This window comes from Theropithecus gelada, chromosome 19, assembly GCF_003255815.1.
Source record: "Theropithecus gelada isolate Dixy chromosome 19, Tgel_1.0, whole genome shotgun sequence".
NCBI classification, from domain to species: Eukaryota; Metazoa; Chordata; class Mammalia; order Primates; family Cercopithecidae; genus Theropithecus; species Theropithecus gelada.
Genome location: NC_037687.1, coordinates 39,474,692 through 39,498,912, shown reverse-complemented (window position 1 = coordinate 39,498,912; position 24,221 = coordinate 39,474,692). Strand labels below are relative to the sequence as shown.

The following is a 24,221-nucleotide window of genomic DNA, read 5'->3' as shown; positions in this document are numbered from 1 at the left end:
AAAAAAAAAAAAAAAAAAAAAAAAAAAAAAGATAACTACAACAGTAACAATTTATAGCATGTAGAGAGATCTATATGCCGAGTGCTTTAGCCACATGATCTCATTACACACTCAATGAAGTAGACTTTATTATCCCCATTTTCCAGATAAGGAAAGTGAAGATCAGAGAAGGAAATGATTTGCCCAAGGTCACATGGCAAATCTGGCTAGAGCAGAACTTGAACTCGGGTCTGTCTGATTTCAGAGTCCTAATATCTGTCCTTGTAGTGTGTCCATTCTAGAGGAGGCACAGAAACAGTTAAATATGCTAATAAATGAACAAGATATTTAGAGAATCATAATGGCTTTATGCAAGAAATAGGCAGGTCATGGTGACTCACACCTGTAATCCCAGCATTTTGGCAGGCCGAGGCGAGCAGATCACTTGAGGTCAGGAGTTTGAGACCAGCCTGGTCAATGTGATGAAACCCCATCTCTACTGAAAATACAAAAACTAGCCGGGCGTGGTGGTGCACACCTGTAATCCCAGCTACTTGGGAGGCTGAAGCAGGAGAATCCCATTTACCTGGGAGGCGGAGGTTGCAGTGAGCTGAGATGGTGCCACTGTATTCCAGCCTGGGCAACAGAGCAAGACTCTGTCTCAAAAACAAAACAGGCCAGGAGCGGTGGCTGATGCCTGTAATGCCAGCACTTTGGGAGGCCAACGCGGGCAGATCACGAGGTCAGGAGATCGAGACCATCCTGGCTAACGCATCAAATCAAAACCCTGTCTCTACTAAAAATACAAAAAAATTAGCTGGGTGTGGTGGCGGGTGCCTGTAGTCCCAGCTACGCGGGAAGCTGAGGCTGGAGAATGGCCTGAACCCGGGAGGCGGAGCTTGCAGTGAGTCGAGATTGCACCACTGCGCTCCAGCCTGGGCGACAGAGTGAGACTGCATCTCAAAATAAAATAAAATAAAATAAAATAAAATAAAATAAACCCATACTATTGAGGACCCCAAGAGCTTGTTTTAGTGAGTCATATTTATTGCTATTTACTATATTAGAACTTAATACTGAGAAAATTTTAAATGTTTTTATTTTTATTTATTTATTTTGAGACAGGGTCTCATCACTCTGTCACCCAGGCTGGAGTGCAGTGGCACAATCACGGCTCACTGCAGCCTCGACTTCCCAGGCTCCAGCGATCCTCCCAAGTAGCTGGGACCATAGGTGTGCGCCCCCACGCCCAGCCAATTTTTGTATTTTATGGGTCTCATCATGTTGCCCAGGCTGCTTTCCAACTCCTGAGCTCAAGCGATCCACCTGCTTCCGCCTTCCAAAGTGCTGGGATTACAGGTGTGAACCACTGCACCTGGCTGAGAAATTTGAAAACATTAAGTTATTTAAAAATAACAATAAGCTGGGAGTGGTGCGTGCCTGTCGTCCCAGCTACCCAGGAGGCTGAGGTGGGAGGACCGCTTGAGCCTGGGAATTGGGGGCTTCAGTGTGCCATAAAGGAGTTCGTGAATAGCCACTGCATTCTAGCCTGGGCAACAAACATAGTGAGATCTCATGTCTTAAAATTTTTTTAAAAATCTAAATATCTAATGTGTTAATATAACTAACATATTATTATATTTATTTATTTGTTTATTTATTTATTTAGAGACAGAGTCTCGCTCTGTCGCCCAGGCTGGAGTGCAGTGGCCCCATCTTGACTCACTGTAAGCTCTGCCTCCTGGGTTCATGCCATTCTCCTGCCTCAGCCTCTCGAGTAGCTGGGACTACAGGCGCCGCCACCACACCCGGCCTATTTTTTTGTATTTTTAATAGAGATGGGATTTCACCATGTTAGCCAGGATGGTCTCGATCTCCTGACCTCGTGATCCGCCCGCCTTGGCCTCCCAAAGTGCTGGGATTACAGGCGTGAGCCACCACGCCCGGCCAACTAACATATTTTTATAAGAAAATAACTTTTCATAACAAAAAATGTACTAAGAATGGCATTGTTTCGTACCTTTGTAAATCTCTTTAAAGTCTGGTTTAAGAGATGGCAGCTGGGCTTCTCTTAAGTCAGAGTCGGCTTCTGCACTCAGTCTCTCCTGCCGCCTCTGGAAAACTTCACTGAACACTCGGGAAAGAATTAGAGTGAAAAAGCAAATGGCGTCTTAACACATTTTTATGAAGATAGTTTTGTCCTCGATCAGATTACATGTTGAGAACGGCTGCCCTAAGCAAAAGTGATGGGTAGGGTTCCATTTTACACCGGCAGAAACTGGGGAAACTGAGGTCACACAATGGCTGGGTGGCTTGGGCCCGGATTCTACCCTGGATAGGCGGGCCCTCCGCGCCCAAGAGGAGTCCCTGTCCTCCTCAAGTCACTCTCTTTCTCCTGGGCAGGTGGAACCGCATCGTGGAGCTAGTGGAACAGCGCAAAGAGGAAATGAGCGCGGTGCTGCTAGTGGAGAACCACGTGCTGGAGGTGGCCGAGGTGCGCGCCCAGGTGCGTGAGAAGCGGCGAGCTGTGGAGAGCGCGCCCCGCGCCGGCGGCGCCCTGCAGTGGCGTCTTAGCGGCCTAGAGGCCGCTCTGCAGGCGCTGGAGCCACGCCAGGCGGCCCTTCTGGAGGAGGCAGCCCTGCTGGCAGCGCGCTTCCCGGCGCAGGCGGCGCGGCTGCACCAGGGCGCGGAGGAGCTGGGCGCTGAGTGGGGCGCGCTAGCCAGCGCGGCTCAGGCCTGCGGTGAGGCGGTGGCGGCAGCAGGGCGCCTGCAGCGCTTCCTACATGACCTCGACGCTTTCCTGGACTGGCTCGTGCGCGCCCAGGAAGCGGCGGGCGGCAGCGAGGGGCCCCTGCCCAACAGCCTAGAAGAAGCGGACGCGCTGCTGGGGCGCCACGCTGCGCTCAAGGAGGAGGTGGACCAGCGCGAGGAAGACTATGCTCGCATCGTGGCGGCCAGCGAGGCGCTGCTGGCCGCCGACGGCGCAGAGCTGGGCCCGGGCCTGGCATTAGACGAGTGGCTGCCACACCTCGAACTTGGCTGGCATAAATTGCTCGGCTTGTGGGAGGCGCGCAGGGAGGCACTGGTCCAGGCGCACATCTACCAGCTCTTCCTGCGGGATCTACGCCAGGCGCTCGTGGTGCTGCGTAACCAGGTGCCCACTTCGGGTGTACATTTCGGAGAGGGAGAGTCCGAGGCCGCGGGGGATTGCAGGGACAGGGGCATGCGGGGGTGGGGAGGAGGGTGTTTGCTGGGACCACTGGGTTCTGAGGTGGGTAGGAGTTGAGAGAATATCCGGAATGGATACGTGAGTTTGTGGATCATCCAGTGTGTGTGGAAGCGTGTATGTAACAGAATTTGAGGAGTATGATGAGTGGGGTAGGTTGGTGTCTTATTACAGGTGACAGTTTGTGGGCTATTCCAAGTAAGTAATGCATGTGGATATTTATTGGAGTGACTTCCTGGGTTCGTGGATTATCTGAAAGCAAGTAAGACTATGAGGTTGATTGATGGTTAAATGGGGTTCAAAGAAGATCTTGGTATGGATAACAAAGGATTAGGATTATGGAGGTAGGTAACAGGCTGAGGGGTTATTGGAGTCAGTCAGTGATTGTGGATTACATGGTGTGGATGCCTAAATTAGCACAATATCTTCATTTCTGGGGATGACAACTATGGATTCTCTGGAGAGAGTAACTGTGTTTGTGGCATGAGGAACCAAGTGCAGTGGTTATCTCGGGACAGCCAATCCAGTTTGGAGATCACTCTGGGATGGGAACCAAGTTTGAGAATTTTGGCAAGATAGAACAGCCAGTTTTCAGATTGTCCAAGAGTAGCTTCCAGTGTTTGGGAACCATCTTAGAAAGGGTGCCTGCCTATACTGGTTATCTAAGGGATGCTGACCCAGTTTGAGGATTATCTACAGCAGTGGTCCCCAATCTTTTTTTTTTTTTTTTTTTTAAGATAGAGTCTCACTCTGTAGCTAGGCTGAAGGGCAGTGGCATGATCTCGGCTCACTGAAACCTCAGCCTCCTAGGTTCAAACGATTCTCTTGCCTCAGCCAAGTAGCTGGGACTACAGGCGCGAGCCACCATGCCCAGCTAATTTTTGTATTTTTGTAATTTTGCGTTTTTAGTAGAGATGGGGTTTCACCATGTTGGCGAGGATGGTCTCGGTATCTTGACCTCATGATCCACCTGCCTTGGCCTCCCAAAGTGTTGGGATTACAGACATGAGCCACTGCGCTCCCTAATCTTTTTGGTACCAAGGACCGGTTTCCTGGAAGACAATTTTTCCACAAACTGGTGCGGGAAGGAGGAATGTTTTCAGGATGATTTAAGCAAATTACATTTATTGTGTGCTTTATTTCTATTGTTATTACATTATAACATGTAATGAAATAATTATACAACTCACTGTAATGTAGAATCAGTGGGAGTCCTGAGCTTGTTTTCCTGCAACTAGGCGGTCCCATCTAGTGACATCTAGGGGTGATGGGAAGCAGCAATAGATCATCAGGCATTAGATTCTCATAAGGAGCATGCAACCTGGATCCCCCACATGTGCAGTTCACAATAGGGTTTGCCCTCGTATGAGAATGTAAAGCTGCTGCTGATCTGACAGGAGGCGGAGCTCAGACAGTAATGCTCACTTGCCCGCCCACCTCCTTCTATGCAGCCCAGTTTTTAACAGGCCATGGACTAGTACCCCTCTGTGGCCCAACGCTTGGGAAATTCTGATCTAGGGAGTAGGGGAGAAAGGACAGAGAGCCCCTGAATCATAAGATTACTAAATATGGAGCTGAAGTGAGTGGCCTTGAGAGACCCTTTCTGACCCACCCATTTAAAGAATAGAGACAGGGGCTGGGCGCAGTTGCTCACGCCTGTAATCCCAGCACTTTGGGAGGCCGAGGTGGGCGGATCACGAGGTCAGGAGATCGAGACCATCCTGGCTAACACGGTGACATCCCATCTCTACTAAAAATACAAAAAAAAAAAAAAAAAAAAAATTAACTGGGCATGGTGGCAGGTGCCTGTAGTCCCAGCTACTCGGGAGGCTGAGGTAGGAGAATGGCGTGAACCTGGGAGGCGGAGCTTGCAGTGAGCCAAGATCGCACCACTGCACCCTAGCCTGGGTGACAGAATGAGACTCAATCTCAAAAAAAAAAAAAATAAAGACGGGATCTGTCTATGCTGCCCAGGCTGGTCTCCAGCTCCTGGGCTCAAACCATCCCCCTGCTTTGGCCTCCCAAAGTGCTGGGATTACAGGTGTGAGCCACTGTGCCCAGCCCTGACCCACCCATTTTACCAGTTAGGAAACTAACCCCAGAGGGAAAAGAACCTCCTTGAGTTCACACAGTACCCAGTTTAGTTGTCTTCTTTTTTTGAGACATGACCTCACTCTGTCACCCAGGCCTGAGTGCAGTGGCACGATCACGGCTCACTGCAGCCTTGACCTATGGGGCTCAAGCAATCCTCCCACCTCAGCCCCCCAAGTAGCTGGGACTACAGGCACGTGCCACTACGCCTGGTTAATTTTTTGTATTTTTAGTAGAGATGGGGTTTCACCATGTTGCCCAGGCTGGTCTCGAACTCCTGAGGTCAAGTGATCCTCCCGCCTCGGCCTCCCAGAGTTCTGGGATTATAGACATAAGCCACCATGCCCAGGCTTCAGTCTTCATATTAACCAAATATTTACTGAGTGCCTCCCCTGTGCTGGGCACTATTTTGGAGCAGAGCACACCTCAGGCAACAAAATACAAAATCCTGCCCTCATGTGGTTGACATTCTAGTATGTGGGGGAGGAGAGAGTAAACAAGTCAATGCATTGCTAATATTGCCAGGTATATGCTATGAGAAATAATACAGGAGGGTTGGCCAGGTGCGGTGGCTCACGCCAGTAATCCAAGCACTTTGGGAGTCCAAGGCAGGCGGATCACCTGAGGTCAGGAGTTTGAGACCAGCCTGGCCAACATGGTGAAGGCCCATCTCTACCAAAAATACAAAAAATTAGCCAGGCTTGGTGGTATGCACCTGTAATCCCAGATACTTGGGAGACTGAGGGAGGAGAATCACTTGAACCCAGGAGGTGGAGGTTGCAGTGAACTGGGTTGCACCACTGCACTCCAGCCTGGGCAACAGAGTGAGTCTCCATCGGCTCCCTCCCCCCACAAAAAGAAATAATACAGGAGGATAGTGGGATAGGGCTGGGGTGGGAGTTGATATTTTTGGCAGGGTGGTCAGAGACCTGAAGAAAGTGAAAGAGCCGGCCATGGGGGTATCTGGAGGGACAGACCGCCAGGCAGAGACACCAGCATGGACAACGGCCCCGAGGTGGGACCACAACTGCAATGTTCGATGCTTGCAAGGTTGCGGGGAGTGGTGACAAGCCAGGCTGGCAGCCTCTCCCAGGTCCTGGAATAGAATGAGGCTGACCTTTGCACCATGCTCCCTCCTCCCCAGGAGATGGCGCTGTCTGGTGCGGAGCTCCCAGGCACAGTGGAATCGGTGGAGGAGGCGTTGAAACAGCACCGGGATTTTCTCACCACCATGGAGCTGAACCAGCAAAAGATGCAGGTGGCCGTGCAGGCTGCGGAGGGCCTGCTGAGGCAGGGCAACATCTATGGGGAGCAGGCTCAGGAGGCTGTGACTCGGCTGCTGGAAAAGTAGGTCCCCCAGACCCGTCCACCCCAGGGAGGGGGCAGAAGATGGGGCCCAGCATAGGGGAGTGGTGTGGGAGGCCAGGGTCCCGCTCCTTTCATCACGATTTCTGCTTCTCTGTGGCCCTTTCCTATTTCTATTTAATTCCATGTTGTCTTAGATTTGATTTAAGTGGATTTTTTTTTGAGATGGGGTCTCGCTCTGTTGTCCAGGCTGGAGTGTAGTGGCACGATCTCGGCTCACTGCAACCCTCACCTCCTGGGTTCAAGTGATTCTCCTGCCTCAGCCTCCACAGTAGCTGGGACTACAGGCATAAGCCACCACGCTCGGCTAATTTTTGTATTTTTAGTAGAGACACAGTTTCACCATGTTGGCCAGGCTGGTCTTGAACTCCTGACCTCAGGTAATCCACCTGCCTCGGCCTCCCAAAGTGCTGTGATTAGAGGCATGAGCCACTGCACCTGGCCTTAAGTGGATATATTGTGAAAAGGTAACCTGAGGCTGTCAACCCAAAATATACAGAAGGATATACAATGAAAGGTTTCTTCCTCAAGCTTGCCCTCAGCGTGCGATAGCTGGTCCTGTTGTTAAAATGTTAGGCTGGGTGCAGTGACTCACAGCTGTAATCCCAGCACTTTGGTAGGCTGAGACGAGAGGACTGCTTGAGCCCAAGAGTTCCAGACCAGCCTGGGCAACACAGTGAGACCCCGTCTCTGAAATTTTTTTTTTTTTTTTTGAGGCGGAGTCTCGCTCTGTCGCCCAGGCTGGAGTGCAGTGGCACGATCTCAGCTCACTGCAAGCTCCGCCTCCCGGGTTTACGCCATTCTCCTGCCTCAGCCTCCCAAGTAGCTGGGACTACAGGCGCCGCCACCACGCCCGGCTAATTTTTTGTATTTTTAGTAGAGACGGGGTTTCACTGTGTTAGCCAGGATGGTCTCGATCTCCTGACCTCGTGATCCGCCCGTCTCGGCCTCCCAAAGTGCTAGGATTACAGGCTTGAGCCACCGCGCCCGGCCCGTCTCTAAAATTTAAAAAAAAAAAAAAAGATAGCTGGGTGTGGTGATGTGTGCCTGTAGTCCCAGCTACTCTTGAGGCTGAGATGGGAGGATTGCTTGAGTCTGGGAGATTGAGACAGCAATGAACTGTGATCACACCACTGCACTCCAGCCTGGAGGATAGAGCAAGACTCTGTCTCCACTCCAAAAAAAAAAAAAAAAAAAAAGGTTAACTTACTTCCCTAGATGCCCCATTATCCCTCCTGCTCTTCTGCAGCCTCCTTGGGAACTCCCAGAACTCCCCAGATCCAGCAGCTAGAGGCCAGGCACAGGTGCGCTCCAGCTTTCCAGATGGGACAGTGTTCCCTGCCAGGCTGGTTGTCAAATATTTTGTGTAAGCACCTCTGCCTGGCCCCAGCTACTCTCGGAAGCATGCAGAGTGAGTGTCTGTGTGTCTCTGTGTCTCTCTCATCTCTTGAACCTCGTTGTCCTCTGCTTCTGTCACCATCTGTCTCTTACCACCACTCTCTTGTCTGTCCTTGCACTAATCAAGCAAAGACATTTACTGAGCACCTGCTGTGTGCCAGGCACTATTGTAGGTAGGCCCTGAACAAAACAGCACCACCACCTCCAGCCATCATGGGAATTCCCTTCTCGTCTTCCAGACCCAGTTCTGTCCATCATTAGAGCTGTCTCTGCTCCTCCTGGTGACCCTAAATTTCTCCGCTCAAGCTCTCTGGCTCTCTCTGGCATGATCCAGGCCAGAAAAGGACCCAGTACCCTCCTTCTGTCTTCCCGTCTTCTGACAGAAAGCATCCCTGGTCACTTCACTGTGCCACCTCCAGCCCCAAGACCGTTACCCATTTTCTGTTTAGGGCTCAGACATCCTTTCCTTAGATTTATCTGGGACAAGGCTGCAAGTTTCTAAAAGAAACTTTTATGGAAATTCTGTTCTTGAGGATGCAAGCTCATCATTTAGTGGCCCCTTTTCCATCCAGGCCTGGATCCTTCCTTCCTTTGTCCCACTTTTTTTTTTTTTTTTTTGAGACAGGGATCTTACTCTGTTGCCCAGGCTGGAGTGCAGTGATGCAATCATAGCTCACTGCGGCCTGGAGCTCCTAGGCTCAACCAACTCTCCTGCCTCAGCCTCCTGAGTAGCTGGACTACAGATGTGAGCCACTGAGCCCGGCCTGTTCCACATTTCTTGAGCATCTGCTGCATGCCAGGCTCAGCAAAACGAGGAGGAGGAGCCCGGGGGATAGTTCATTCCATGATTCACTCATTCATTTCTTTTCAGTCATGCATTAATTGCTCCTTTCACCGTATTGTTTATTCACTCATTCTCCAGTCAATTAAACACGTACTGAGCCCGTGCTCGGTACGGAGTGGGGTGTAGTCACAGAGATGACCAGGACAGAATATGATTCCTGCTTCACAGAGCTCAAACGTTATCTGACAAGGATGGCCCAGAATGCTTGGGGCTGGGATGGAGGAAGCGCAGGCAGAAAGGTCAGGGCCCAGATGGGAGACGTGCAGGGGCTATGGGAGAGGCAGCATTTGCCCTAGGCTTGTGGTGGGTGAGGTGTGAACACAGAGGTATTGAGACGGACTAATCACTGCACCTCCCCACCATCCCAGTCATTTATTTATCTGGGGGCACATTTCTCACCCTGTGGGAGGAGTGGGAGGGGTTTCTACATCCACAAGGGGGCAGAGCCATACAGAGCTGGGGACTGGGGCCCTGGGGGTCTTAGACCTGGCTTCCCCCTCAACCTGTGACATTCAGGGCAAGTCACTTAGAGCTTCGGCTTGCCTGGCCCCTCAGCTGGAACCTGTGTGTGAGGTGCTGTTCTTTTTTTTTTTTTTTTTGAGATGGAGTCTCACTCTGTCACCCAGGCCGGAGTGTAGTGGGGCGATCTCGCCTCACTGCAACATCTGCCTCCTGGGTTCAAGCAATTCTCCTGCTTCAGCCTCCTGAGTACTGGGATCACAGGCAAGAGCCACCATGTCCAGCTAATTTTTGTATGTTTAGTAGAGACAGGGTTTCACCATGTTGGCCAGGCTGGTCTCAAACTCCTGACTTCAAGTGATCCACCTGCCTGGGCCCCCTAAAGTGCTGGGATTACAGGCATGAGCCACTGTGCCCAGCCGCTAGTGCTGTTCTTTTCTGCATTTTGCATGTGAGGCTCAGAGAGGAAAACTGACTTGCCCAGAGTCATGGCCAGGAAGTGCCACAGCCTGGATTTGAACCCTGTTGCTTTCTTTTCTTTTTCTTTTTTTTAAAGACAGGGTCTTGCTTTGTTGCCCAGGCTGGAGTGCAGTGGTACGATCACTGCTCACGGCAGCCTCCACCTCCTGGGCTCAAACAATCCTCCTGCCTCAGCCTCCTGAGTAGCTGGGACTACAAGCGTGTGCCACCTTGCTTGGCTAATTTTTAATTCTTTTTTTTTTTTTTTTTTTTGGTAGAGATGAGGTCTCCCTATATTGCCCAGGGTGGTCTCAAACTCCTGGGCTCAAGCAATCCTCCTACTTTGGCCTCCCAAAGTGCTTGGATTACAGGCGTGAGCTACCGTGCCCGGCCTACTTTGTTGTTCTTTTACCCTCATGGAGATTCAGGGTCTTCCTCATCCCTAGGACTGATGCTTGACAGTTTGGCTGCTGAAAGCCTAGAGGGATTGATTTCAGCTCAATTTCAGAGGCATTTTGTCTCTCCTGGCTCCTGAGCTAAGTTGGGCAGGAGGCAGTGAGTGCTTCACTTGCTTGTCTCAGGCCCTTCCTGTTCCTTCTCTCTGGTTCTGTCTCTGGAACTGTCTCCTATACACTTTGTCTCTTTGCCTCCATCTATCCATCTATTTCTGTATCTGTTTCCTGCTCCCTGTCTGTTTTTCTCTCCCTCCATCTGCACCTCTGTATCCCTCTGTCTTTTTTGCCTCTTTCACAGACACTGTACTTGTGTTTCTCCCACCTCTTTTTCTCTCTGCCACTGTGTTTCTTGCATTCATTCATTTAACAAAAATATATCGAGCGTGCACTGTGTGCCCAGCCCTTTTCCTAGGCATTGGGGATACATCTATGAACAAAACAGACAAAAATCCCTGCCCTCGTGGAAATGACATATCCTAGCATGGGAGACAGACAAGATAAATAAGTAACATATAGCATGTGTTAGATTGTGTTAAGTGCGAAGGACAAAATTAAAGAAGGAAAGAAAGCCAGAAAGTGTTGGGGAGCGGTCAGGAGGGACCTCGCGAAGAAGGTGATCTTTGAGTAGACATTGGGGGAAGGAGCATTCCTGACAGAGGGAACAGCCAGTGCCAAGGGCCCGAGGCTTGCTCAGGGCACAGTGAGAAGGCCAGTACAGTTATCACAGAGTGAGGGGGAAGAGTGCGAGGAGGATAAGAGTTTGGAACGTGGGGGGGTGGGGCCTGGAAGGTCAGAAAGGCCTCTGAGATTGGCCAAGTGCAGGGGCTCACTCTCATCCCAGCACTTTGGAAGACCAAGGCGGGCGGATCACTTGAGGTCAGGAGTTCGAGACCAGCCTGGCCAACATGGCGAAATGCTGTCTCTACTAAAAATACAAAAATTAGCCAGGCCTGGTGGTGGGCACCTGTAACCCCAGCTACTTGGGAGGCTGAGGCAGGAGAATCGCCTGAACCTGGGAGGTGAGGTTGGAGTGAGCCGAGATCATGCACTCCAGCCTGGGCAACAGAGCGAGACCGAGACTCCATCTCAAATAATAATAATAATAATAATAATAATAATAATAATAATAAAAGGACTCTAAGGACTCTCAGGGGGACCCTGGGAGGATAGTCTCATTCTCCCTCTCTCCCTGGGGGAGACAGACAGCAACAGGACAGGGATGCATGGGAGCCCATGTGGGATGCCCCAGCCCCATCCACCAGGCCTCTTGGGCACTTTGCCTTGCACTGTGGGCAGGAGGCCAGACTGCCCGCGGCCCCTGGTCCCAGCTGGCTCCAGGGTGGTGTGGCCTGGGTCCAGCCTGGTCAGTTCAGTCAGGCCAAGGGCCTGGCTCTGCCCCCAGGCATGCCCACTTCAGCTTCTCTGTGACTCTGCTGTCATCTCTCCCCACACTCTGCTCTCTTCCCTCTCTCCAACTCTGTGGCCCCCTGGTCTGTCTGTCGTCTGTGGGGCTGTCTTTTCCTGGTGGCATTTGCCACTTCTCTGCCTGTGTCTCTCTGGGCTATCCCTGACCAGACTCCTTCTGTCACTTTCCCTCTCTCTGCCTCCTCTTTCCTCATCTGCTGCTTCCTGAGTGTCTTTCTGGCTCTGCCTTACTCCACCTCTTTTCTCGGCTTTTCTTATTGTCTTTCTCTCTTTCTCTCTCTCTCTCTCTCTCTTTCTTTCTGGTGTCTCCTCTCACTTTCTCGTGTCTCCTCTCACTTTCTCGTTTTTTGTTTTGTTTTGTTTTTGTCCCTGGGTATGTCTGCCTTTAGTTCTCTGTTATCTTTCTCTCTGGACTTGCCTTTTTTCTCTGCATCTGTATCTCTTTCTTTCTAAGTGCCTGTCTCTCCCTCTCCCTTTCTCTTCCTCTGTCTCTCTCTCTGCCCTTCTCCAGCCCTGTCCCTGGCTTTGCCCCACTAGTTCCTCTCTCTCTCTTACATGTTCTCCACGCCCTTCTTCCCCTACCCAGCCCAATGCCCTCACGATCCTACTGCCAGCGCCTCCCCGCTACCCCCCGGGACCTTTCCCCAGCCCTTATCTCCCCATCCCCAGGAACCAAGAAAACCAGTTACGGGCCCAGCAATGGATGCAAAAGCTACATGACCAACTTGAGCTGCAGCACTTCCTCCGAGACTGCCATGAGGTAGGAACTCCAGGTGTGCTGGGAACCAAGACATACCCTTTAGTTGGGAGGGAAGTGATCCTCCGCCGAGGTGGGGGTGGGGACGCCCCGTCTAAGTGGGTCGCGGAGCGATGGTCGCTCTAGGCCGCCAGGAGGCGCGCGGAGCCGGGTATCAGTGCGCATGCTCCGCAGGTCCCTGCCCGCCCACGCCGACTCCGGGGAAGGAAGGAGGGGCCCCGGGCGCCCCTGGCAACCGCGCGTGTCCGCGCCTACGGGTCCCGCAGGGACGCGCGCTGATCTCACCTTTCTCTCCTGAGATTTGTGAGAATCGCTGTACCCCAGGAGAGGGGCGGGGCGGGCGATGGGGATAGGGGTTGAGGGCCGTGGGGGGGCCAGCGGCCCTGCGCCCTCCTGCAGCCAGCGATGGCTCTGAACCAAGCCCTCGCCCCTTTAAATGTGTTCAGGAATTAAGTCCCTTCCCTAAGGGATGATCTGCACACATAAGGGACGATCTCCCCTAATCCGAGATGTCCAGGCCCCCTTCCTTATTAGTGACGGTTCAGGAGACCTGCTGTCTTCCCCTCCTTCCCCTGCATTCCATATAACGATTCTAGACTTTGGCCACATTAGAGATGGCCCAGTAAACATTTTCCTAAACCCTAAACAGAGATAGTCCTGGCCTCGAGCCCCTCCATCTGTGTGACTCAGGATCATCCCCTCCTCCATCATCACCCCGTATCTAAGTTTCTTCCAACCAAAGCTGGTTCAGGAACCAGGTCTAACCCCTAAACCCCTCAGCCTCAATTAGAGATGATTCAACCCTCCCCGCTATGTTGAAAGCCCATGGGAGATTGTTCTCTCCGCATACGAAATAAACAAGGGCCTCCATACCCTTCCTCCCTCCCCCATAACTGGGGTAGGCCTGGACTTGAGCCATTGGAGGAATCCCCTGTTCCCCGTCGCCCCCACTGGAGATTGTAAGAGATGTTCCAGGTCGCCCTCCCATATGCCCTGTCCACATGTGGTGGCCAGGAGCCCGAGCTTCTTCCCACTAGAGATGGTTCAGAAGATGGTTCACCCAGCCCCTCCCCATAATCCCCACTCCCATGGTGAGGCAGTCCAAGCCCCAGGCGCCCCCTCCCGGCATTTGATTTGGTCCAGGAGCACCCCCCCATCCCTCATGAGATTGTTCTGGACCAGGTAGCAATCATCTGAGATGGCACAGAAGCCCCCCACCCGAAGCCTTGGGGAGAGTGGTGGTTCCTCCTGCACCCCCACCTGGGGCCCCGCAAAGAGGCGGGCAGGGAGGCAGGCAGGGGGCGCACGCGGACGGGCGCGCGGCCGCGGCGCGGGGGCGAGGGAAGGGGCGCGCGGCCGCCGGAGCCTCAGCCGTAGCCGCCGCTGCCGGTGCCGTCGCAGTGGAGGGGCGAGCGCCCGCCCGCCCGCCGCAGGGACGCCCCGCCAACGCCACTGCCGCTTCAGGTCTCGGGGGCGCCCATGGGAGGGGGTTGGCGCGCACCCCGCGGACACAGGCAGGGGAGGGGGCTCAGGCGCGTGCCCACACGCCGTGGCCGCGGGAGGGAGGGGCGGGGCGGGGCGGGGGCGGGCCGGGCAGGCGCCCGGACCCCCGCCCTGGGGGAGGGGCAAGGATGCCGGGAGCTGTCCGCGGTGCTGGCGCGGGCGGGACTGAGGGGCCGGCCCCCAGGGGAGGGGAGCGAAGCGGGGGGACTTCTAAGACCACTTCTAGGGTAATCTGGATTTACCCTGAGGGTTCAGGGTGTCTCAGCCTCTCTAGGGGGGGGCTCTTCTCCGGGTAATGGGACATCTAAGATTTGCCCTGGGGTTGGGGGCTTCTCAACCTTTTGGGGGGTTTCTTTCTTGTTTTGGGGGATCTGTATCAGCTTTGGATGATGGAGGTGAATCACTTTTGTGGGGCTTGGCTGATGAGGGGTCTTGGATTTTCTTTGGGTATAGGGGGCTCTGACTTTGTGGGGCTTTTCCTGGGTTGTTGGATAGTCTGGTTTTGCCTTCCATGAAGAATGAATCACTTTTGAGGGGGCTTTACTTTGAGGATGGGGTACCATCTCTTTAAGGGCTCTGCTTTCACTGCGGGCTGTGGTTGCCGTTGGACTCTTCCCTACGCATCGGGAACCTGTGAATTGAGTTGGGGGGTTCAACACTGGACTTGGTTCTAGTGTGTGTATGGAGTGTGATGCTGTTCTGGACCCCTGGGGAACACATGCTCAGGGAAAATGGGCTGGGGTTTGACAGGCTGGGGATCTGGGATTTGTCCTTGGCTATGACTGCGTTTGCCTCCCGGCCCCGCTGAGCTGGAGTCCGGTTTTTTTTTTTTTTTTTTTTTTTCCTTTTTGCAGGAGGGAGGAGGGAGGATCTTGTGACTGGAGTGGGGAGGAGAAAGGGGAGGAGCAAACTGTTTCAGGTGCTAGGTTTGGTCATGAGTGGGGAAGTTATGGCTTGGGGGATAAGTCTGGTTTTTTACTGGAGGGAGCTGGGGGAAGGCTCAGAAAGCAGCCTGTGATTGATCCTGCCCAGTGCCGTGAGAGGGGCCCACTCTTGGTGCTTGCGTTTTGCGTGACTGGTTTTGTTGGTGGGTGGGAGGACTAGAACTGGCTTTAGTTGTAGAATGGGGTGCTGGCTGGCCTGGGAGATTCGATCTGATCCACGATAGCGAGTCTGTGGCTAGATTTTGGGGCAGATTGGTTTGGAGAGCCAGAACACAGCTTTGTTTTTCACATTTGGCTGGGGTTGGCTTTGGTTGAGGGCTAGAACTGGTCATGGTTTGGGAATCTGTGGTCTTAGAGTCCCAGGGAAACAATTGGGGAGCCCTGTGGACTCATTAGGGGTGCTAGATCTCAATTGTGGAGGATGGATCTACTCCAGATTGGAGGGCTAGTTTAGAGACAGCTAGAGTTGGCTTTAATTGGGAGGTGGTTTAGGGGATTGATCTGGCCATACTGGAGGAACTGGGGCTAGATATGGGGGCTTCATTTGATACCCTTGGGAATGGGTTGAAGCTCTTCAATTGGTCCTTATTGGGGGGGGGGTGACTAAGGTTGAATGAAGGGTCTAAGTGTTGCTATGTGAGGGGTGGTCCTGAGGATGAATTGGGAGTTAGCTAAATTGGGTTAGAGAGCTTGTTTTGGGGGGGATGATTTGTCTCCAAGTCTAAGGGGCTGACTGGTCCTGCCTTGGGGGCTTCCCTCAAGACAGAGGACAGGGGGGCAAAGGACTGGGCATTCTGGGGACCCTTCCATCCATCCTCCACCCAGGAAAGGGCTTGAGCTGCACCCATCCCCAACATAAAGGCCTCACTTGCAAAGGTTTTTTCATCTTCTCCTCTTCGTTCCACCTATACACCCTAGCAGCCCAGGTCCTGAACCTGGGACTTCCTGAAGGAAATGGGGGGCTGTGGCAGGTTGAGGGGACCGGCTGAGCCTTCCTACCCTGTTCTGCACAGCTGGATGGCTGGATCCATGAGAAGATGCTGATGGCGCGGGATGGCACGCGGGAGGACAGCCACAAGCTGCACAAGAGATGGCTCCGGCACCAGGCATTCATGGCCGAGCTGGCTCAGAATAAGGAGTGGCTGGAGAAGATTGAGAGGGTGAGGAAGCTGATGGCCCCTCTGCCTGTGCCAGGTGCAGGAGGCCTCCAGGGAGCCCACGTCTCACCTGCTGCACCCTCTGCTGCCATCCTGCTGGTCTCACGCCTCTGGACTGACTCAAGTCAGCTCCAGATCTGCTCCTAGCTATGTGGCTTTGAGTGATTCATGTAACCTCTTTGAGCCTCAATTTGCTCATCTGTAAAATGGCCAGCATCTCTTCTGAATGGTGCCTGTATCCTCCTGTTTGTTAAATACTTCACTTTTTCATATAACCTCCTCTACCAGGTTCCTTCCATACCATTTGGGGCATTTAAGATGGAAGGTTGGGGAGATGGGCTGGGACAGCCCCTGGGAAGCCTAGGGTTAAAAAAAAATTTGGATTCTTACAGCCCTGGGTTCTAATTGTGTCTATGCCTGTTAACAGCTGTGGGGCCTTAGGTAATTGTGTTAACCTCTTGGAGCCTCAGTTTGCTCTTCTATAAAATTAGAGAAATAATAAATATAACTACTTCCTGGGGCTCTGTGCACATAAAGTGCTTAACACAAGACCACCCACCTAAGAGCTGTAATTACTATGGTCTTGTTACTTTTAATACTTAATGTTACCTAAGTAGCTCTGGGCCACTAAGAACCTCGACTTCAGTCTTGGAGGGACTGAGGCAGATATTTGCTCCAAGCCTCAACCCTCAGAACTTCCCCCTACTCTGGCTGAACCCCTACACCTGCAACCTTGGATATACACACTCTTCTGACTCACACAGAGGCACCCAGGTTGGCATTAAACCCTTAACTGGTCATTGATGTTTCATAAGTGGTGGCTTATGGTGAAGGCAGTCTTCTTGACTTTGAGTTTAATGGAAGTTCATTCTCTCCCTGCCTCTCTGGCTCCCTCTGTCTTTCTTTCCTCTCTGTCTATCCTTCTGTCCTTGTCTTTCTTACGGTCCTCTCCCCATGTTTCTGATTTTCTGTGCCTGTCTCTCTGTTGATCACTCTGTGACTGTTTGTCTGTTCCTGATTCCTTCCCATGTCTCTGTGTCCATCTGTCTGTTTCTCCATCTTTCTGTCTCCCTCCCCTCACCTATGTCTGTCTCTCTCTTCTTGTCTCACTTCCTTGGTTCCTTCCATTTCTGGGCCTATCTCTGCATCCACCCCTCATGTCTCTCTCTCCCTATGTGTCTCCAACTTCCTGCCTCTGATTCTCTTTTCACATCTTTCCCTGTGTCCTGTCACTCTCCCACACTTCTCTGATTCTCCCCACCATCTATCTTTCTTCTCCATCTCCTGCCATCCACCCACTTGGGGCAGGAGGGCCAGCAACTAATGCAGGAGAAGCCCGAATTGGCGGCCTCCGTGCGGAAGAAGCTGGGCGAGATCCGCCAGTGCTGGGCGGAGCTGGAGAGCACCACCCAGGCCAAGGCACGGCAGCTCTTTGAGGCCAGCAAAGCAGACCAGCTGGTGCAGAGCTTTGCTGAGCTGGACAAGAAGCTCCTTCACATGGAGAGCCAGCTGCAAGACGTGGACCCTGGAGGGGACCTGGCCACCGTCAACAGTCAGCTCAAGAAGCTGCAGGTATGGCCTTCCTGGCCCAGATGAGGGCTCCCTATGCCACATGGGGTCCAGGTCAGGATCCAGCCCCACTCAAGGTATTTCAAATGGAGGGGATTGAATACAGGGATTTACTTCAAACTTGTAAAAGAGCAGAAAGGGAATATTGAAGCAATCCAGCTGGTAATAACTGTTGGAAGCAGCCACCATCCGCTAAGGTATGGTGTACAAAGGGAAAAGGAAGGATCTAGAGCCACAAAGCAGTAGGTAAATGACTAGCATGCTAAAGGATTCACAGGACCCTGACACTCATTTCCTAGATGGAGAAACCAAAGCCCAGGAGTAGGGGAATGGCTTTGCATGGAATAACAATGACATTCATTTAGCATTCCTCTACCAGTCTCTGGGCCAAGCACTCACTGACTCCTCCCAGCAACTTCTGGAGATTGGTACTGTTATTATCCCGTTTTACCAATGGGGAAACTGAGGCACAGAAAGTAAGGCACCTGGCCCAAGGTGTCTCCTTTATGAAACAGGGCACTCTTAGAGAACAGACACGGCGTCTGCTTTGTATCTGCTCCCAGCTTGGCAGCTCCATGCTTGGTATACAGCAGTGCACGTGGAATGACCAGAGGTGAACGTAGTAGCCATTGCTTCTTTTTTTTTTTTTTTTTTGAGACGGAGTCTCGCTCTGTCGCCCAGGCTGGAGTGCAGTGGCTGGATCTCAGCTCACTGCAAGCTCCGCCTCCCGGGTTTACGCCATTCTCCTGCCTCAGCCTCCCGAGTAGCTGGGACTACAGGCGCCGCCACCTCGCCTGGCTAGTTTTTTGTATTTTTTAGTAGAGATGGGGTTTCACCGTGTTAGCCAGGATGGTCTTGATCTCCTGACCTCGTGATCCGCCCGTCTCGGCCTCCCAAAGTGCTGGGATTACAGACTTGAGCCACCGCGCCCGGCCAGTAGCCATTGCTTCTAACCTCCCAAGGAGTAATGGCTCTTGCCTTTGGTTTTCTTTTTTTGTTGCTGTTGTTGATGTTGTTGTTTGTTTTTTTTCTTTGAGATAGCAACTCACAGGCTGGGCGCGGTGGCTCAAGCCTGTAATCCCAGCATTTTGGGAGGCCGAGGCGGGCGGATCACGAGGTCAGGAGATCGAGACCATCCTGGCTAACATGGTGAAACCCCGTCTCTACTAAAAATACAAAAAACTAGCCGGGCGTGGTGGCGGGCGCCTGTAGTCCCAGCTACTCGGAGGCTGAGGCAGGAGAATGGCCTGAACCTGGGAGGCGGAGCTTGCAGTGAGCCGAGATCGCGCCACTGCACTCCAGCCTGGGTGACACAGCGCGAGACTCCGTCTCAAAAAAAAAAAAAAAAAAAAAAAAAAAAAAGAGATAGCAACTCACTCTGTCACCCAAGCGGGAGTGTAGTGGCTTGATCTCAGTTCATTGCAGCCTCAAACTCTTGGGCTCAAGTGATTCTCCCACCTCAGCCTTCCAAGTAGCTGAGATCACAAGTGCATACCACCATACCTGGATAATCTTTTTAAACTTTTTATAGAGACAGGGTCTCACCATATTGCTTAGGCTAGTCTCAAACTCTTGGGCTCAAGCAACTCTTCCGCCTCAGCCTTCCAAAGTACTGGGATTACAGGTGTGAGCCATGGTATCTGGCCCACATCACTCCTGCTTTTACCTGTCAGGAACAATGCCTGACTGACTGATGGGAAACTGAGGTTCCAGGAGGTGAGAGGTGAACTTATTTGTCCAGAGTAGCAAATAGCAAAGCCTGGATTTCAATCCAGGGCCCTTGAGTCTTCACTCCTCCTTTTTGATATACTTTCTATGTAGTTATATAGTGCTTGGCATAGTGTATGGCAAAAAAAAAAAAAAAAAAACTAGTAAGAAATGCGTAATGACACTGATTAGTATTTATTCATTCATCTGGGTGGCAAATAATTATTAGGTACCTACTATGTGCCAGGCATTTTTCTGGGTGTTGGGATATAGCAGTGGGCAAAATGGATGAAAAGTTATTGTCTTCATGGTGATCCCATTCTAGTTGGGGGAACAGGCAAAAGAACAAAAAGACAAACAGATCTGAATGTGATGGCCAGTAAGGTCAGTTCGTTCTCTCCCCCTCCTCCTCCCCTTTCCCCCCTTTCCTTTCCTTCCTTCCTTCCTTCCTTCCTTTCCTTTCTTCCTTCCTTCTTTCCTTCCTCTCTCTCTCTCTCTCTGTCTCTGTCTCTCTCTCTCTCTCTCTTCTTTTGTTGGAGTCTTGCTCTGTCACCCAGGCTGGAGTGCAGTGGTGCAATCTCGGCTCACTGCAACCTCTACCTCCCAGGTTCAAGCAATTCTCCTGACTCAGCCTCCTGAGTATCTGGGATTACAAGCATGTGCCACCATGCCCAGCTAATTTTTGTATTTTTAGTAGAGACGGGATTTCACCATGTTGGCCAGGCTGGTCTCGAACACCTGACTGCAGGTGATTCACACGCCTTGGCCTCCCAAAGTGCTGGGATTACAGGCGTGAGTCACCGTGGCTGGCCAATGAGGTCACTACTTTATATAGAGTAGCAGTTCTCAAATGTCTGGGTCTCCAGGACCCCCTTGCACTCTTAAACCGCACTGAGATCCTAAGAAAGCTTTGTATGTGTGGATTAGACTATTGACATTCACTGTATTAAAAATGAAAATTGAGGCCAGGCATAGTGGCGCATGCCTGTATCCCAGGACTTTGGGAGGCCGAGGCAGAAGGATTGCTTGAACCTAGGAGTTTGAGACTATCCTGGGCAGCAGAGCAAGAGCCTGTCTCTGTTTTATTTTATTTAGTTATTTGAGCCAGGATCTTGCTCTGTCAGCAAGCTGGAGTGCAGTGGTGTGATCACGGCTCACTGCAGCCTCAACCTCTGAGGCTCAAGTGATGTTCCTCCCTCAGTCCTGCAAGTAGCTTGGACTACGGACCCACACCACCATGCCTGACTGATTTTTTTTTAAGAGACAGAATCTCACTATGTTGCCCAGTCTTTATCTCTATTTATTAAACTTAAAAAAAAAAAATTAAAACAGAGTCTGGCTCTGTTGCCCAGGCTGGAGTGCAGTGGTATAATCTCGGCTTACTGCAACCACCACCTCCTGGGTTCAAGCAATTCTCCTGCCTCAGTCTCTGGAGTAGCTGGGATTACAGGCCTGTGCCACCACACCTGCCTAATTTTTGTATTTTTAGTAGAGATAGGGTTTCACCATGTTGCCCAGGCTGGTCTCGAACTCCTGACCTCAGGTGATCTGCCTGCCTTGGCCTCCCAAAGTGCTGGGTTTACAGGCGTGAGCCATGGCACCCAGCCTGTAGTTCTCTTTCATGTCTAGAATAGAAGAGAGCTGGCTTCTCCCATTCGTGTCTGTATTCAATCCATTTCAGTAGCACAGGTCATTAGGTCTCTGAAAAATGCTGCTGCATGCTGGGGAGAGAATGAGAATGGTGAAGGCAAATAACATCTTAGTATTTTTATAAAAATAGTTGTAACCTTGGAGATGCCTTGAAAAGATCTCAGGGATCCCCAGGGGTTCCTTGGCCACAGTTTGAGAACTGCTGATGTACATAATGTGCTGGGCACTGTTAACTCCTCTCTCCTCCCCAACAGCCCCATGAGGGAGGTCCTGTTATTATCCCCACCCAGGAGAAAACCACAGCACAGAAAGGATCCGTGGCTCACAGAGGTCACATGGCTACCAAGTGGCTATTCAATACCACCTTTAGTCCCTCCCTGAGCCTCTATCCGCCCTCTTAAATAGGACTCTATCATCAGTGCAGGTCTCCCAGGGTCAGGTGGGGTTGTACACAGAAAGGAGCCATTTAGCACAGTGCCCAGGATGTGGTCAGCCTGCAAGAAAGGGGCATCTGACTGTTAGGGTCCCAGCCAGAAACACAAGGCAGGCTCACCTGCAGAAAACTTGAGTTTCTTGACAAAGGTGTGAGTGGAGAATGGGGAAGCTGCAGGAAGGGCTGTGGGACTCTTGGAGGGGAGCCTTTGCTCCCCTCTAGCCAGAGAAGGCAGGGAAGAAGTTATTGGAACTTGGAAGGGGAGAGTCTCGAGACAGGAGCTGGGACTCTTAGTCAAGAACGGCAGCCATGGCCAGGCGCAGTGGCTCACACCTGTAATCCCAGCACTTTCGGAGGCCAAGGCGGGTGGCTCACTTGAGGTCAGGAATTCAAGACCAACCTGGGCAACATGGCAAAACCCCGTCTCCACTAAAAATACAAAAATTAGCCGAGCGTGGTGGCAACATGCCTGTAATCCCAGCTACTCGGGAGGCTGGGGCATGAGAATCGCTTGAACTTGGGAGGCGGAGGTTGCATTGAGGCAAGATTGTACCACTGCACACCAGCCTGGGTGACAGAGTAAGACTCTGTCTAAAAAAAAAAAAAAAAAAAAAAAAAAAAAAAAAGAACGGCAGCCAGACCATGGCACCATAGAAGGGAAGAGCCAGGGAGATAATACCCCAGACTCACTTTCCTCTGGGCTTCCCTGTGTCAACCAGGGCTGGGTTTGTGGGTGTTTGCCCATGCAGTGGCACAGGGCTCCATGCTTGCTTGGTTTAATGCCCTACTATTGATGTCTTGAATTTTTTTTTGTTTTGGAGACAGTTTCTCCCTCTGTCGCCTAGGCTGAAGTGCAATGGCGTGATCATGGCTCACTACAGCCTTGAACTCCCGGGCTCAAGTGAACCTCTCACCTCAGCCTCCTGAGTAGCTGGGACTACAGGCGCGTGCCACCATGCCCAGAAAATTTTTGTATTATTTTGTAGAGACGGGGGCCTCACTGTGTTGCCCAGGCTGGTCTCAAACTCCTGGCCTCAAGTTATCCTCCTACCTTAGTCTCCCAAAGTGCTGGGATTACAGGGGTGAGGCACTGCCCCTGGACAAAATTCTTAATAAATATTTGAACAAGGGACCTTGTGTTTTCCATTTTGCACTGAAAATTACAAGCCATTTTTGAGTCCAACCCACATGGGAGCCAGAGGACAGGAGGGCTGGTCCATGCAGGTCAGTCCTGCACAGGGCAGGGTGAAGAAGCTTGGACTATGGGTCTCAAGCTCCCAGGCTGAAGCAAGCTGCCCACCTCGGCCTCCCAAAGTGCTGGGATTACAGGCGTAAGCCACCGCCCCAGTCTATTGCTAGGGTTCATAATTATCTTGCAGTGATTACTAATTCTTCTCCAGCAGTGTATTGCAGTGGCTGAAGGCACAGACTCAGGACTCCAGCAGGTCTGGTTCTGAGTCACAGCTCCCCCACCTGCTGCCTATGTCTCTCCCTCTGAGCCTCGGATGCCTTCTCTTTGCGATGGGAAGGACCTCAATGTTTACCTCCTGGTGGATAGCGGAAGTGTGGGAAGCAGCACAGTGAAGGGCATGGGCGGTGGAGCTGGGCTGCCTGGGTCAAGCCCTGGCTGTGTGCCTTATCACCTGGGTAGCTCAGGGAGGTTACTTTTCTCTCTGTGCTTCAGTTTCTTTTTCTTTTTTTAAGAGGGAGTCTCACACTGTTGCCCAGACTGGAGTGCAGTGGCATGATCTCGGCTCACTGCAACCTCCGCCTCCTGGGTTCAAGTGATTCTCTTGCCTCAGCCTCCTGAGTAGCTGGGATTACAGGCACCTGCCACCAAGCCTGGCTAATTTTTGTATTTTTAGTAGAGATGGGGTTTCACCATGTTGGCCAGGCTGGTCTCGAACTCCTGACGTCAAGGGATCCACCCACCTCGGCCTCCCAAAGTGCTGGGATTACAGGCGTGAGCCACCGCGCCCGGCTGTGCCTCATTTTCTTCTTCAGTAAAATGGGCATAATAATATTTCTGACCTCATAAGGACATTGTGAAAGTGAAAAGACATAATGCATTAAGTGGTTTCAGAACTGCTGACCCAACAAATCTAAGATTCAGTATTTATTCACAGGTCTTTAATTTCTTCTTCTTTTTTTTTTTTTAGACCAAGTGTTGCTCTTGTTGCCCAGGCTGGAGTGCACAATCTTGGCTCACTGCAACCCTCCGCCTCCTGGGTTCAAGCGATTCTCCTGCCTTAGCCTCCTGAGTAGCTGGGATTACAGGCACCCGCCACCATGCCTGGCTAATTTTTGTATTTTTAGTAGAGATGGGGTTTCGCCATGTTGGCCACGCTGGTCCCGAACTCCTGACCTCAAGTGATCCACCCGCCTCAGCCTCCCAAAGTACTGGGATAATAGGCGTGAACCACCATGCCTGGCCAGTCTTTAATTTTAACTGTCATAAATCTGAGAGCGTATCATCATCACTCTACTGTTTTCAAAAGCTAGTTATTTCACCTTCACTTTGGTTATGTTACTTATGTGATACACAGTTACTTCATTTGTTTTTGTTCATCTTCCATTTGGGGCATTTACCCCTCCCCATGCTGCTTTTTAATTTTAATTTATTTTTATTTTTTAATAGATGGGATCTCGCTATGTTACCCCGGCTGGTCACAGACTCCTGGGCTCAAATAGTCCTCCCGCCTTAGCCCCCCAAAGTGCTGGGATTATTTGCATGAGCCACTGTACCTGGCCCCAAAACACGTTTTAAAAAAGCAACATGGATGATAGGGCACAGTGACTC

At 51.7% G+C, this 24,221-nt stretch overlaps 1 protein-coding gene across 2 annotated transcripts in view; it reads left to right on the top strand.

Annotated features, from left to right (window-relative positions):
• SPTBN4 (spectrin beta, non-erythrocytic 4) overlaps positions 1 to 24,221 on the top strand; it is a 119,614-nt gene that overhangs the window by 58,786 nt on the left and 36,607 nt on the right. The window contains exons 16-20 of one of the 2 annotated variants that reach the window (XM_025367310.1): positions 2,383 to 3,133; positions 6,441 to 6,643; positions 12,371 to 12,461; positions 15,919 to 16,065; positions 17,371 to 17,634. In XM_025367310.1, coding sequence (XP_025223095.1) covers positions 2,383 to 3,133; positions 6,441 to 6,643; positions 12,371 to 12,461; positions 15,919 to 16,065; positions 17,371 to 17,634 — 1,456 coding nt within the window. Of the gene's footprint in view, positions 1 to 2,382; positions 3,134 to 6,440; positions 6,644 to 12,370; positions 12,462 to 13,819; positions 13,923 to 15,918; positions 16,066 to 17,370; positions 17,635 to 24,221 lie in introns of those variants that run through there. The other variant, XM_025367311.1, reaches the window with a different exon arrangement.